Source organism: Crinia signifera, chromosome 1 (genome assembly GCF_055691185.1).
Source record: "Crinia signifera chromosome 1, ASM5569118v1, whole genome shotgun sequence".
Classification (NCBI taxonomy): Eukaryota; Metazoa; Chordata; class Amphibia; order Anura; family Myobatrachidae; genus Crinia; species Crinia signifera.
In genome coordinates this window covers 29,188,611-29,200,567 of record NC_139217.1, presented here as the reverse complement: position 1 = coordinate 29,200,567, position 11,957 = coordinate 29,188,611, and the positions used below count along the sequence as shown (strand labels likewise).

The window sequence follows — 11,957 nt, the reverse complement described above, 5'->3', positions numbered from 1 at the left end:
CCCCCCGGCTGTGGCATTACCCTGCTGGCTGGTTTGGCCTGGGGCTGGTTCTTAAAATACGGGGGGACCCCTAGTCATTTTGTCCCCCGTATTTTGGGAACCAGCCCCGGACCTGGAGCCTGGGGCTGGTTGTTAAAAATCGGGGAACCCCTATTTGTCGGGTTCCCTGATTTTTAATTACCGGCCCCGGCTCTTTCAGCCTGGTGCTGGTTACAGCTGTGGGGGGGACCCCACGCTGTTTTTTTTTTTAAATGTATTTCTTTTTCTATTTTTTTTTACACCTTGCAGCCTGCACGGATCTGACTGATCCATGCAGACTGCCTCTACTAATTCGTATTAGCGGCCGTATATACGGCTGCTAATACGAATTACTACGACATCGGAGGGTTACAAAGCAGTCGTATATGACTGCTTTGTAAATCCCCCTCCGGAACACGACTGTGCATACGACTGAAACAGTCGTATGCAGTCGTAGGGAAAATACTAATACGAAAAGCTAGGTTTTTCATATTAGAAATTTCCCCCTAAATGTCTCCAGTGGACACAATACAGTTTTAGCAGAAAGACTCTTCTTGACAGTCTGACATTACCGACTTTGACGTACTTTTGTGCAACCACAAGTTTATTATACATACCTTTTGTATATTCTTACGCAGAAGGATTCTATGCTGTAACAGATATTTACAGAAGACGGCTCCTGTGACATTTGCATATTTTCGCACAGTTCACAGCGGATGTGCTGCAGTATAGCATACGTCTCTGAATTAGCCACTTCGCAATGCAGTTCACATTTTCACCAGCAGAGAGCAGCAGAACTCCAATCTTATGTTTGTGAACCTTTAATGCAACACTTTACTGCAAGGAGATTTCCAAGTGGTACCATAAACAGCTGAGGTTTATACCAGCCATCGACATGAGTTTTAATTTATTAAAATAGAAATGTGATAATTTTGTGATAAAAATTGCTTTGAGATCCCCGACACACCAAGTTGTGTTTCTCATTCTCGATTATGTTACAAACTCTGCTTTATGTTTGTTTGGATGGAGATTGTATGCGACTTCTCCGAGAGAAGTCACAGTGTATGGGCACCTTAAAATGACACTTAGCAAATCTGTCATTCCCAATTCCACCTCCAGCCACTAGAGGCCACTATTGTGCATGGATTTGCCATTAACCAATATGGACATTCCTAACTGTCATAGTCTTTGCTCCGCATCAGTGATCATCCACACAGCATCTATTAACTGCTGCTCTGCTCAGAAGTGTAGTGCAGTGGTGTAACTATAGGCCCACAAACCCTGCGGTCGCGGGGAGGCGCTGTGTAATTGCAGGCGATGGGGGAATGCGGAGTTATTGTAATGCCGCTGTGCTGTGGCCGGGACCCGCAGATTTACCTGTCTGCGCAGCGATACCGGCTCCCCTCCTGCCCTGGCTTCTGCTGAAATGAAAATGAACCATCATAAAATGTCCGCCCCTATAGAGCAGACAGTTCTCGGCCATAGCACAGCGGTAAGGCACGGCGGCATGGGTGGGGTGCGCAATTTTCATAGTTAAGCCACTGGAGTAGTGGGAAGGGGGGGGGGGGGGACGACTTCCAACTACTGGCCCCGGGTACAGCGTGATATGGTGTACCTTTAAGAAATATGTTGCCGGTACACCGTACCACCCCGCACCCCCTGCTTCCACATTCTTCCTTCATCCCACCGGCACCCGCCACCACTGTGAGGAAGAGAGGAGAGTGCAGCACCGCAGGCTCCCCCACCCCTACGATGCCACTGAGAGTATTAGAGCAGAGCGCAGCACCGCAGGCTCCCCCACCCCTACGATGCCACTGAGAGTATGAGAGCAGAGCGCAGCACCGCAGGCTCCCCCACCCCTACGATGCCACTGAGAGTATGAGAGCAGAGCACAGCACCGCAGGCTTCCCCCACCCCTACGATCCCACTGAGAGTATGAGAGCAGAGCGCAGCACCGCAGGCTTCCCCCACCCTTTGGCGGCATTCGGCCATTTAAGCAATTAACGAAAAATCTCTCAGCACCGCTGGGAATTATTCCGGGATTACTCCGGGCAGTCTGGTAATTAAGAACAGAGATTAGAGGGGTGGCGTTCACAGACTGTGTGCAATGTCCGGGAATAGGCTGTATAGTCCAGAAACGCCGCCCTTTGGGACTCCAGATGCCGGTCTTAATAACTGGATGGACATGAATTGGGTCAACAGTCCTTTGGTCGACACATAAAATAGGTCAACGTGGCTAAAGTTGACAAGGTTGGAAGGTCAACAAGCATAAGGTCGACAGTCAAAACGATGACAAGAGTTTTTCAGTTTTTTTGTCCCATATGTTGAAATAGTCACATGGGCACTATTCTATTCTCCCTCCGCGCCCTAGTGGATGGTAGGGCAGGAAATAACGCCTGTCGGCACATGTCGGCTCAAAAAAATGGGAAAAACTCAAGTCGACCTTTTATCTATCGGCCTAGCCATTGTTGACCTAATGCTTGTGTCGACCTTCTAACCTTGCCAAATTTAGCCATGTTGACCTAATTAATGTGTTGACCTTCAGTGGTGTCGAACTAATGCATGTCAAACTAATATGTGTCGACCTAAGGACCATATACCTGGGAAACATGATTAAAGGGGACTGGAACCTAGGCCTAGAAGTTATACCCCCTTTGGAAAAGCTATGTAAGAGCTGGGGAGCAGGGAGATTTCTCCTGTGCTACCCCGGTGTAGGAGAAGGGCTGGGCTGGGGAGCAGGGAGATAGCTCCTGTGCTACCCAGGTGTAGGAGAAGGGCTGAGCTGGGGAGCAGGGAGATAGCTCCTGTGCTACCCCGATGTAGGAGAAGGGCTGAGCTGGGGAGCAAGGAGATAGCTCCTGTGCTACCCCGGTGTAGGAGAAGGGCTGGGCTGGGGAGCAGGAAGATAGCTCCTGTGCTACCCCGATGTAGGAGAAGGGCTGAGCTGGGGAGCAGGGAGATAGCTCCTGTGCTACCCCGATGTAGGAGAAGGGCTGAGCTGGGGAGCAGGGAGATAGCTCCTGTGCTACCACGGTGAAGGATAAGGGCTGGGGAGCAGGGAGATACAGTAGCTCCTGTGATACCCCGGTGTAGGAGAAGGGTTGGGGAGCAGGGAGATAGCTCCTGAGCTACCCCGGTGTAGGAGAAGGGCTGAGCTGGGGAGCAGAGAGATGGCTCCTGTGATACCCCGGTGTAGGAGAAGGGTTGGGGAGCAGGGAGATAGCTCCTGTGCTACCCCGATGTAGGAGAAGGGCTGAGCTGGGGAGCAGGGAGATAGCTCCTGTGCTACCCCGGTGAAGGATAAGGGCTGGGGAGCAGGGAGATAGCTCCTGAGCTACCCCGATGTAGGAGAAGGGCTGAGCTGGGGAGCAGGGAGATGGCTCCTGTGCTACCCCAGTGTAGGAGAAGGGCTGGGCTGGGGAAGCAGGGAGATGGCTCCTGTGCTACCCCAGTGTAGGAGAAGGGCTGAGCTGGGGAGCAGGGAGATAGCTCCTGTGCTACCCCGGTGTAGGATAAGGGCTGGGGAGCAGGTAGATAGCTCCCGTGCTACCCCGGTGTAGGAGAAGGGCTGGGCTGGGGAGCAGGTAGATGGCTCCTGTGCTACCCCGGTGTAGGAGAAGGGCTGAGCTGGGGAGCAGAGAGATGGCTCCTGTGCTACCCCAGTGTAGGAGAAGGACTGCGCTGGGGAGCAGGTAGATCGCTCCCGTGCTACCCCGGTGTAGGAGAAGGGCTGGGGAGCAGGGAGATAGCTCCTGTGATACCCCGGTGTAGGAGAAGGGTTGGGGAGCAGGGAGATAGCTCCTGTGATACCCCGGTGTAGGAGAAGGGTTGGGGAGCAGGGAGATAGCCCCTGAGCTACCCCGGTGTAGGAGAAGGGCTGAGCTGGGGAGCAGAGAGATGGCTCCTGTGCTACCCCGATGTAGGAGAAGGGCTGAGCTGGGGAGCAGGGAGATAGCTCCTGTGCTACCCCGGTGAAGGATAAGGGCTGGGAAGCAGAGAGATGGCTCCTGTGCTACCCCAGTGTAGGAGAAGGACTGCGCTGGGGAGCAGGTAGATCGCTCCCGTGCTACCCCGGTGTAGGAGAAGGGCTGGGCTGGGGAGCAGGGAGATGGCTCTTGTGCTACCCCGGTGTAGGAGAAGGGCTGCGCTGGGGAGCAGGTAGATAGCTCCCGTGCTACCCCGGTGTAGGAGAAGGGCTGGGCTGGGGAGCAGGGAGATGGCTCCTGTGCTACCCCGGTGTAGGAGAAGGGCTTGGCTGGGAAGCAGGGAGATGGCTAATGTGCTACCCTGGTGTAGGAGAAGGGCTGGGCTGTAAAGCAGGGAGATGGCTCCTTTGCTACCCCAGTGTAGGAGAAGGGCTGGGCTGGGGAGCAGGTAGATAGCTCAAATGCTACCCCGGTGTAGGAGAAGGGCTGAGCTGGGGAGCAGGGAGATGGCTCCTGTGCTACCCCAGTGTAGGAGAAGGGCTGGGCTGGAAAGCAGGGATATAGCTCCCGTGCTACCCCGGTGTAGGAGAAGGGCTGGGCTGGGGAGCAGGGAGATGGCTCCTGTGCTACCCCGGTGTAGGAGAAGGGCTGAGCTGGGGAGCAGGGAGATGGCTCCTGTGCTACTCCGGTGTAGGAGAAGGGCTGCGCTGGGGAGCAGGTAGATAGCTCCTGTGCTACCCTGGTGTAGGAGAAGGGCTAGGCTGGGGAGCAGGGAGATGGCTCCTGTGCTACCCCGGTGTAGGAGAAGGGCTGGGCTGGGGAGCAGGGAGATGGCTCCTGTGCTACCCCGGTGTAGGAGAAGGGCTGGGCTGGGGAGCAGGGAGATGGCTCCTGTGCTACCCCGGTGTAGGAGAAGGGCTGGGCTGGGAAGCAGGGAGATGGCTCCTTTGCTACCCCAGTGTAGGAGAAGGGCTGGGCTGGGGAGCAGGTAGATAGCTCAAATTCTACCCCGGTGTAGGAGAAGGGCTGGGCTGGGGAGCAGGGAGATGGCTCCTGTGCTACCCCGGTGTAGCAGAAGGGCTGGGGAGTAGGGGGATAGCTCCTGTGCTACCCCGGTGTAGGAGAAGGGCTGGGCTGGGGAGCAGGGAGATAGCTCCTGTGCTACCCCAGTGTAGGAGAAGGGCTGGGCAGGGGAGCAGGGAGATGGCTCCTGTGCTACCTCGGTGTAGATGATGGGCTGGGCTGGGGAGCAGGGAGATGGCTCCTGTGCTACCCCGGTGTAGGAGAAGGGCTGGGCTGGGAAGCAGGGAGATGGCTCCTGTGCTACCCCCGGTGTAGGAGAAGGGCTGAGCTGGGGAGCAGGGAAATGGCTCAGGTGCTACCCCGTTGTAGGAGTAGGGCTGGGCTGGGGAGCAGGGAGATGGTTCATGTGCTACCCCAGTGTAGGAGAAGGGCTGAGCTGGGGAGCAGGGAGATGGCTCCTGTGCTACCGCAGTGTAGGAGAAGGGCTGAGCTGGGAAGCATGGAGATGGCTCCTGTGCTACCCCGGTGTAGGAGAAGGGCTGAGCTGGGGAGCAGGGAGATAGCTCCTGTGCTACCCCAGTGTAGGAGAAGGGCTGGGCAGGGGAGCAGGGAGATGGCTCCTGTGCTACCTCGGTGTAGATGATGGGCTGGGCTGGGGAGCAGGGAGATGGCTCCTGTGCTACCCCGGTGTAGGAGAAGGGCTGGGCTGGGGAGCAGGGAGATGGCTCCTGTGCTACCCCGGTGTAGGAGAAGGGCTGGGCTGGGAAGCAGGGAGATGGCTCCTGTGCTACCCCGGTGTAGGAGAAGGGCTGAGCTGGGGAGCAGGGAGATGGCTCCTGTGCTACCCCGATGTAAGAGAAGGGCTGGGCTGGGGAGCAGGGAGATGGCTCCTGTGCTACCCCGATGTAAGAGAAGGGCTGGGCTGGGGAGCAGGGAGATGGCTCCTGTGCTACCCCGGTGTAGGAGTAGGGCTGGGCTGTGGCGGCTGGGCACACACTGGCTGGTATAGCGCTGGTCTGTTGGCCAGTGTGTACCAGCAATATGACTGTGAACAAAGTTCTGAGACAGCCACAATCCTGGTGGCGTTCCCCACTGACTGCACAGGAATCCGCATGTACTTAGAACACATTAGGCCCAGAAATAAAGCAGCAGCCACGTCGTGTTAAGATTCTTTATTCATTACACAGTATACAGCAGCCGGGTGTCCTGCGTCAGGGTGTGGTGATGTCACTTGGCTCATTGTTCTTCAGTTGGCGGAGGAATAGAATTTCTGAGGCCCTTCACTAGGAAAATACAGCGTCCTGTTCGCACGCTTGGTCCATTGTGCAGGTCTCTGTGGGGAACATATTGGGGACAGTTTAGTCTGGAGAACCACACTGATTAGTAGTCAGGGAGGGAATTCATCCTGGCAGCTGATAACTATATGTGTGCGTAACCCCCTCATTGCTTGCTGGGTGGGGTGTAGGGGCCAATTCAGTTCTGTTCATACAGGTCTGCATTTGGCCGCTGTCCGATGGTTTGGGGACTGTGCATGTGCATTTTCCTCAATGCGCATCTGCAGGGCCCGGCTGTGTGCGCCTTTTCTGTGTTTGCAAGGCGCTTAGTGACAGGGGGTGGGCGTGTGGGGGGTGGATCCCTGGTATTGCCTGCAATAACGGTGGACACGCCCAATGAAACGCTGGGAGTGCCCAAGAAATGCAGGCGTGCTTATGCCCGGAAGCCCCTGTTTTCCCTCGCAGCTGTGGAGTCCTGAGGCCTGGGCTACTCGGCGGCTGCATGCGGCAGGGAGAGGAGGAGAAATCATTGGATGGTAAGTAAACATCAAATAATTATTGCGCTGAGCAGGCGCTTGCGAACAGATGTGTATCCATACACATCCATTCGCAGCCCTGCAGATCCCCTTGTAAGGTGGGATTTTGCAGGGCAGGGGGGCGGCGGCTACCTGCTCACTGGGCCCCAAACACTCGCAGCCCAAGGAGCAGGTCTGAATCGTGCCCGTAGTTATTTTCTGTACATGTAGTGCATTTGCTTCGGGTGTGGCAGTGTACTGGTCCCTGGGTCTGGGTTGTGTAGTTATGTTATTAGGCAATGGCGTAACTATAGCCCTGCAGATCCCGCTGTGGAGGAGAGGCGCTGAGTAAGTGAGGGCGCCGGTCTGTGGGGCTATGGTTACGCCGCTGCCGCATCTGTGGCCGGTACTCGCCTATTACTTGTGTGTGCGGTCCCGGTTCTCCATCTCCATGATATCACAAAATGGCTGACCCCATACAGCAGACAGTTTTTCAGGGATGCTAGAGGAGGCGGCGGCCTCCTCTAGCATCCTTAAAAACGGTCTGCTATTAGGGGGCAGCCATTTTGTGATGGTCATTTTTCATTAGCACTGCAGGAGGAGACGGAGCCAGGAGGAGATCTGCGATGCGGGTCCCTGAATGCGGAGGCGGTGGCATGCGAAGGGGGAAGGTGGGAAGGGGGTGTATAACTTTACTTGGGCGGGCGAGGGGGAGGGGAGGGGGGCGGCGCTGATGAAATTGGCGGGGGTGGGGCATAATCACTAGTTACACCACTGTATGTAGGTTTACTTGGCATGAGAGCTGACACTCTCCTACAGAGTGACTGTCTTTCTAGCCTCTCTCTGAGCAGCTGTGGTCCCCCTGGAGTACTGCACTCTGGGGTACTAGCAAGTGGAGACTCAAGCTTCCCCGATGCTTCCCGGAGTGAGCACTCACAGTCCTACCACATGACTCACATATAGTACAGGAAAGTTTAGCAGAAACTTCGACGATTAGTCGACAGTAATTAGATCATCAGTCAATAGGTTGACCAGCATTGGTGGACACGTGCAAAAGGGCAAAGAGCTTTACTGTAGGTTGACATTGATGAAAGGTCCAAACAAAGCAAATGGTCGACATAGGAAAAGGTCGACATGGGTTTTTCGTGATTAAAAAACATCTTGTTTTTACTTTATGATCCAAGCAGAAATAGAGTTGGATTTTAATAACGTCATGCGAGGAGATGCGGAAGACTAATACCATGTCCATGTCGGCACATTTCAACATAGACAAAAACAGTGAAAAACCCCATGTCAACCTTTTTACTGTCAACCTAGACATTGTCAAACGAATGACCTGTCGAACTAACGACCTGTCGAACTAATGACCTTTCGACCTAGAACCATGTTGACCTTTTCCCATGTCGACCTAGACCCATGTCGACATTTTCCCATGTCGACCTAATGGTGTCGACCTAATGACTGTCGACCATCATGCTGTAGACCAAATGATCCCAATCATATCATATAGGTCCTGATTCCAGCCCCTCCAACAAGCCTAGGTAAGTAGTACCCGGTCTCTGAGGCTGGTTGTGAAAGTTGCCCTCTGATCCATTTTCTCAGGATTAATGCTGGGGTCCAATGCTGATTATTGGAATGTTCTAACTTTTTATGTCTAATACCATAGGCATGAGGTTGAGAGGAGTTTTGATGGACCTGCCAGCTATTCATTCACTACAATGGAATAACTCCCAGAAACATTGGAGGCAATGACTGCCAGGCTCAAGCTGTCAGAGGGGCACAAAAAAAATTCTAAGTGGCTGCTGAACTGGGATAGATCCCAGTTCACCACCTTCTGTTTCTCCTCCAGGCACCTGGATTTACATCCTTGATTCACTAAGCATTGCCGTGCACTCTGTGGGTTCTTACCGTGGTTACAGCAGATCCCTGAGGCTGCGCAGTTGCCTCCATTATTCCCGCATGGCTTCCTCCCGGACTCGCATGGTGAGGGCAGGTAATTCTCTTCCTGACACCTTAGCGTCTCTGAGGTCCCGAAGTAACAGCCCAGCTCTTCCCCGCAGCAGATGTTGGGCCCGAAGCAGTGTCCTTTATTTCTTGGTCCACAAGGAATGCACTAAACACAAGAACACAGAGGGGTTACGCATGGAAATGCTTGAGTAAACATGAAGGTCTTGAGTCTGTTGAAGGATTCTGTAGTGGGGGTCTCCCGAACTGTGCTGGAGAGTGAGTTCCATAGAGTCCGAGCCACATGGCTAAAAACTCCACCCCCAGATGAGTAACGGGAGATTCTTATATATTCATTTCAGTTGTGTTATACATTATACTTTTGTACATAAAACCCAAGACTCATTAGACATCAAGGGTGAAATGTAATAGGACGAGAGATTCAGAAAGGAAGAGATTTGGTGAAAAATTTCCAGTTTTTTTTAAAGCGGCAATCATTTACACTGCAAAATCAAACTGGTTTTGCCGTGTAAATGATTGCCGCTTTAAAAAAAACTGGAGATTTTTCACCAAATCTCTCATCCTATTACATTTCACCCCAACAGTGCCCATTAATCCATTAACCCCTTAAGTGGTGGGTTTTGCTGGGGCAGGACAAACCTACCAGGGCAGGTTTGTCCTGTCCCAGCAAAACCCACCTCACCTCCACTCTGGTGTTGGTACACCGGAGCTCCCCTGCCTCCGCCGCCCCGATGCTCTCTGCATTGGCCCCACTAGGTATAGCTCTATATCAGTTAAACAGTGCGGTATTGTACACAGGATAGACATCTTATTTGTAACATGTGTCATATGTGTATTCCCCGGAAATACTACTTTTGAGGGCAATTAAGACCCACAGAAAGTTGGTTAGACAAGTAGTGATCAGTATCAGGTGGGGTATAGCAGGTTGACAATCTCTGCGTTGACTCAAAAGCTTGACCTGCCCAAAGTTGACACATGGAAAGGTCGACACATGAAGAGGTTAACCCATGAAAATTTTGGCATGAGTTTTTCGCATTTTTTGTGGGCCCACAATTAGTGTACTACGTCCCATCGCAAGCCTCTCTTCTCTTGCCATGATTTGGGCCATGCAAAGTCCGCATGGACAGTAAATTACCTCAGAAAAATCATGAAAAACTCATCTCAACCTTTTCATGTGTCACTTGAACATGTTGCTTGTGTCGACTTTTTGAACATGTAGACCATATTGACTGTTGACCTAGACGTTGTCTGTCAGTCACCTAGATTCCGACAATCTCTGACCTGCAAATAGGTCATCTTTTCCAGATCACCTGTGTATATTAAAACGGTTCCATAAGTAATAGTGTGCCAACTACAGAAGATCTAGAAAACATGAACTGTTAGTGGTCCCTGAGGACCCAGTTTGGCCACCACTGCTGTAGATCATAGAGTGGTGGGAATATAGTTCCTATATAATTTCCTGTTGCAAGTTCCACCAGAAGTAGGGACATGCTGAATTCCTTGCAAGGAGCATCCCTCCAGCAATTGGTGAGGGAGCCCACTCGTAAGGACGCAATATTAGACTTAATACTTACAAATGGTGACAGAATATCTGACATAAATGTGGGTGAAAATCTGGGATCCAGTGACCATCAAGCAGTATGGTTCAGAATAAAGACAGAGACTGACTCATCGCACACAAAAACAAAGGTGTTAGATTTTAGGAAGGCTGATTTTGTAGAGATGGGAAACTCTGTAAGGGATTCTTTGGCAGAGTGGAGGTACTTGGAAGTAGTGCAGGAGAAGTGGGAAAAAATAAAAAGTGCAATACTAAAAGCAACAGAACTTTGTGTCAAAAGAGTTAGGAAAAACACAAGGAAAAGGAAGCCATTGTGGTTTGCGAAAGATGTAGCAAGTATTGTGAAAGCAAAAAAGTTGGCCTTTAAGAAATTTAAGCAGACGCAGAAGAATGAGGACAAAGAGGTATATCTTGTTAGACAGAAGGAGGCTAAGAAGGTAAGCAGATGTGCAAAAGCACAGGCTGAAGAGAAAATGGCCCAGTCAGTGGGTAAAGGGGGAAACTTTTTTAGGTATAAAAGTGAAAGAAAAAAAAACAAAAAGTGGAATAATTAGACTGAAGACAGAGAGTGGAAGTTTTCTTGAGGGGGACAATGTAATAGCAGATAATATTAATAATTATTTCTGCTCAGTATTCACTGCTGAAAGAGAGGGGAAGGGGCCACATTTAAGTTGCAAGTATAGTCAGAAAACAGAGGGAGAAAGAAGTACATTTACAGAGGAGAAAGTCCTCACAGAACTCTCAAAACTGAAAGTGGATAAATCAATGGGGCCAGATGGGATACATCCAAGGATACTAAAAGAGCTTAAAGGGGAGCTGGTTAAGCCAATAACAGAATTATTCAACCAGTCACTAGCTACTGGAGTAATCCCAGAGGACTGGAAAACAGCAAATGTAGTCCCACTGCACAAAAGTGGAAGCAAGGAAGAGTTAAGCAACTATCGACCAGTGAGCCTTACATCAGTAGTAGGGAAATTGATGGAAACACTCTTAAAACAAAGAGTTGTAGAATATCTCAAAACCAGCAATTTACAGGATCCGAAACAGCATGGGTTTACTGGGGGAAGATCAAAAACAAATCTTATTGACTTTTTTGACTGGGTGACTAAAGTAATAGATCAAGGTGGGGCTGTAGATGTAGCTTATCTAGACTTTAGTAAAGCTTTTGACACTGTCCCACATCGCAGACTGTTAAATAAACTTGAAAGCTTGGGATTGGATTTTAAGAGAGTTGAATGGATAAGAGCGTAGTTGCAGGACAGAAAAAAGAGATTTGTATTAAACGAAGTACAGTCAAAGGAGGGAAGGTTACAAGTGGGGTACCCCAGGGATCTGTACTTGGACCGGTGCTTTTTAATATCTTTATTGGTGATATTGTAAATGTAATTGAGGGTAAAATGTGCTTTTTTGCAGATGACACAAAGGTATGCAACAGGGTAGACACACCAGGAGGGGTAAAACAAATGATTGATGATCTAGGTAGATTAGAGGAATGGTCAAGAGCATGGCAACTACAGTTTAATGCCAAAAAATGCAAAATCATGCACTTGGGTCTCAAAAATCCAAAGACTTAATATAGTCTAAATGGCACTATAATGGAAACTACTGAGGAAGGAAGGGATCTAGGTGTCACTATTTCAGGGGACTTAAAAGCAGGTAGGCAATGTAACAAAGCAAT

At 51.0% G+C, this 11,957-nt stretch overlaps 1 protein-coding gene across 1 annotated transcript in view; it reads right to left on the bottom strand.

The window, feature by feature from the left end:
- Positions 1-6,124: 6,124 nt before the first annotated feature.
- The window catches only part of LOC146025659 (mesotocin-neurophysin MT), a 6,737-nt gene continuing 904 nt past the window's right edge, over positions 6,125-11,957 (bottom strand). The window contains exons 2-3 of the mRNA XM_083155635.1: positions 8,665-8,869; positions 6,125-6,300 (exon numbers count right to left, since the gene is read on the bottom strand). Of these exons, the coding sequence (XP_083011761.1) occupies positions 6,251-6,300; positions 8,665-8,869 (255 nt within the window). The 3' untranslated portion in view covers positions 6,125-6,250. The remainder of the gene's footprint in view (positions 6,301-8,664; positions 8,870-11,957) is intronic.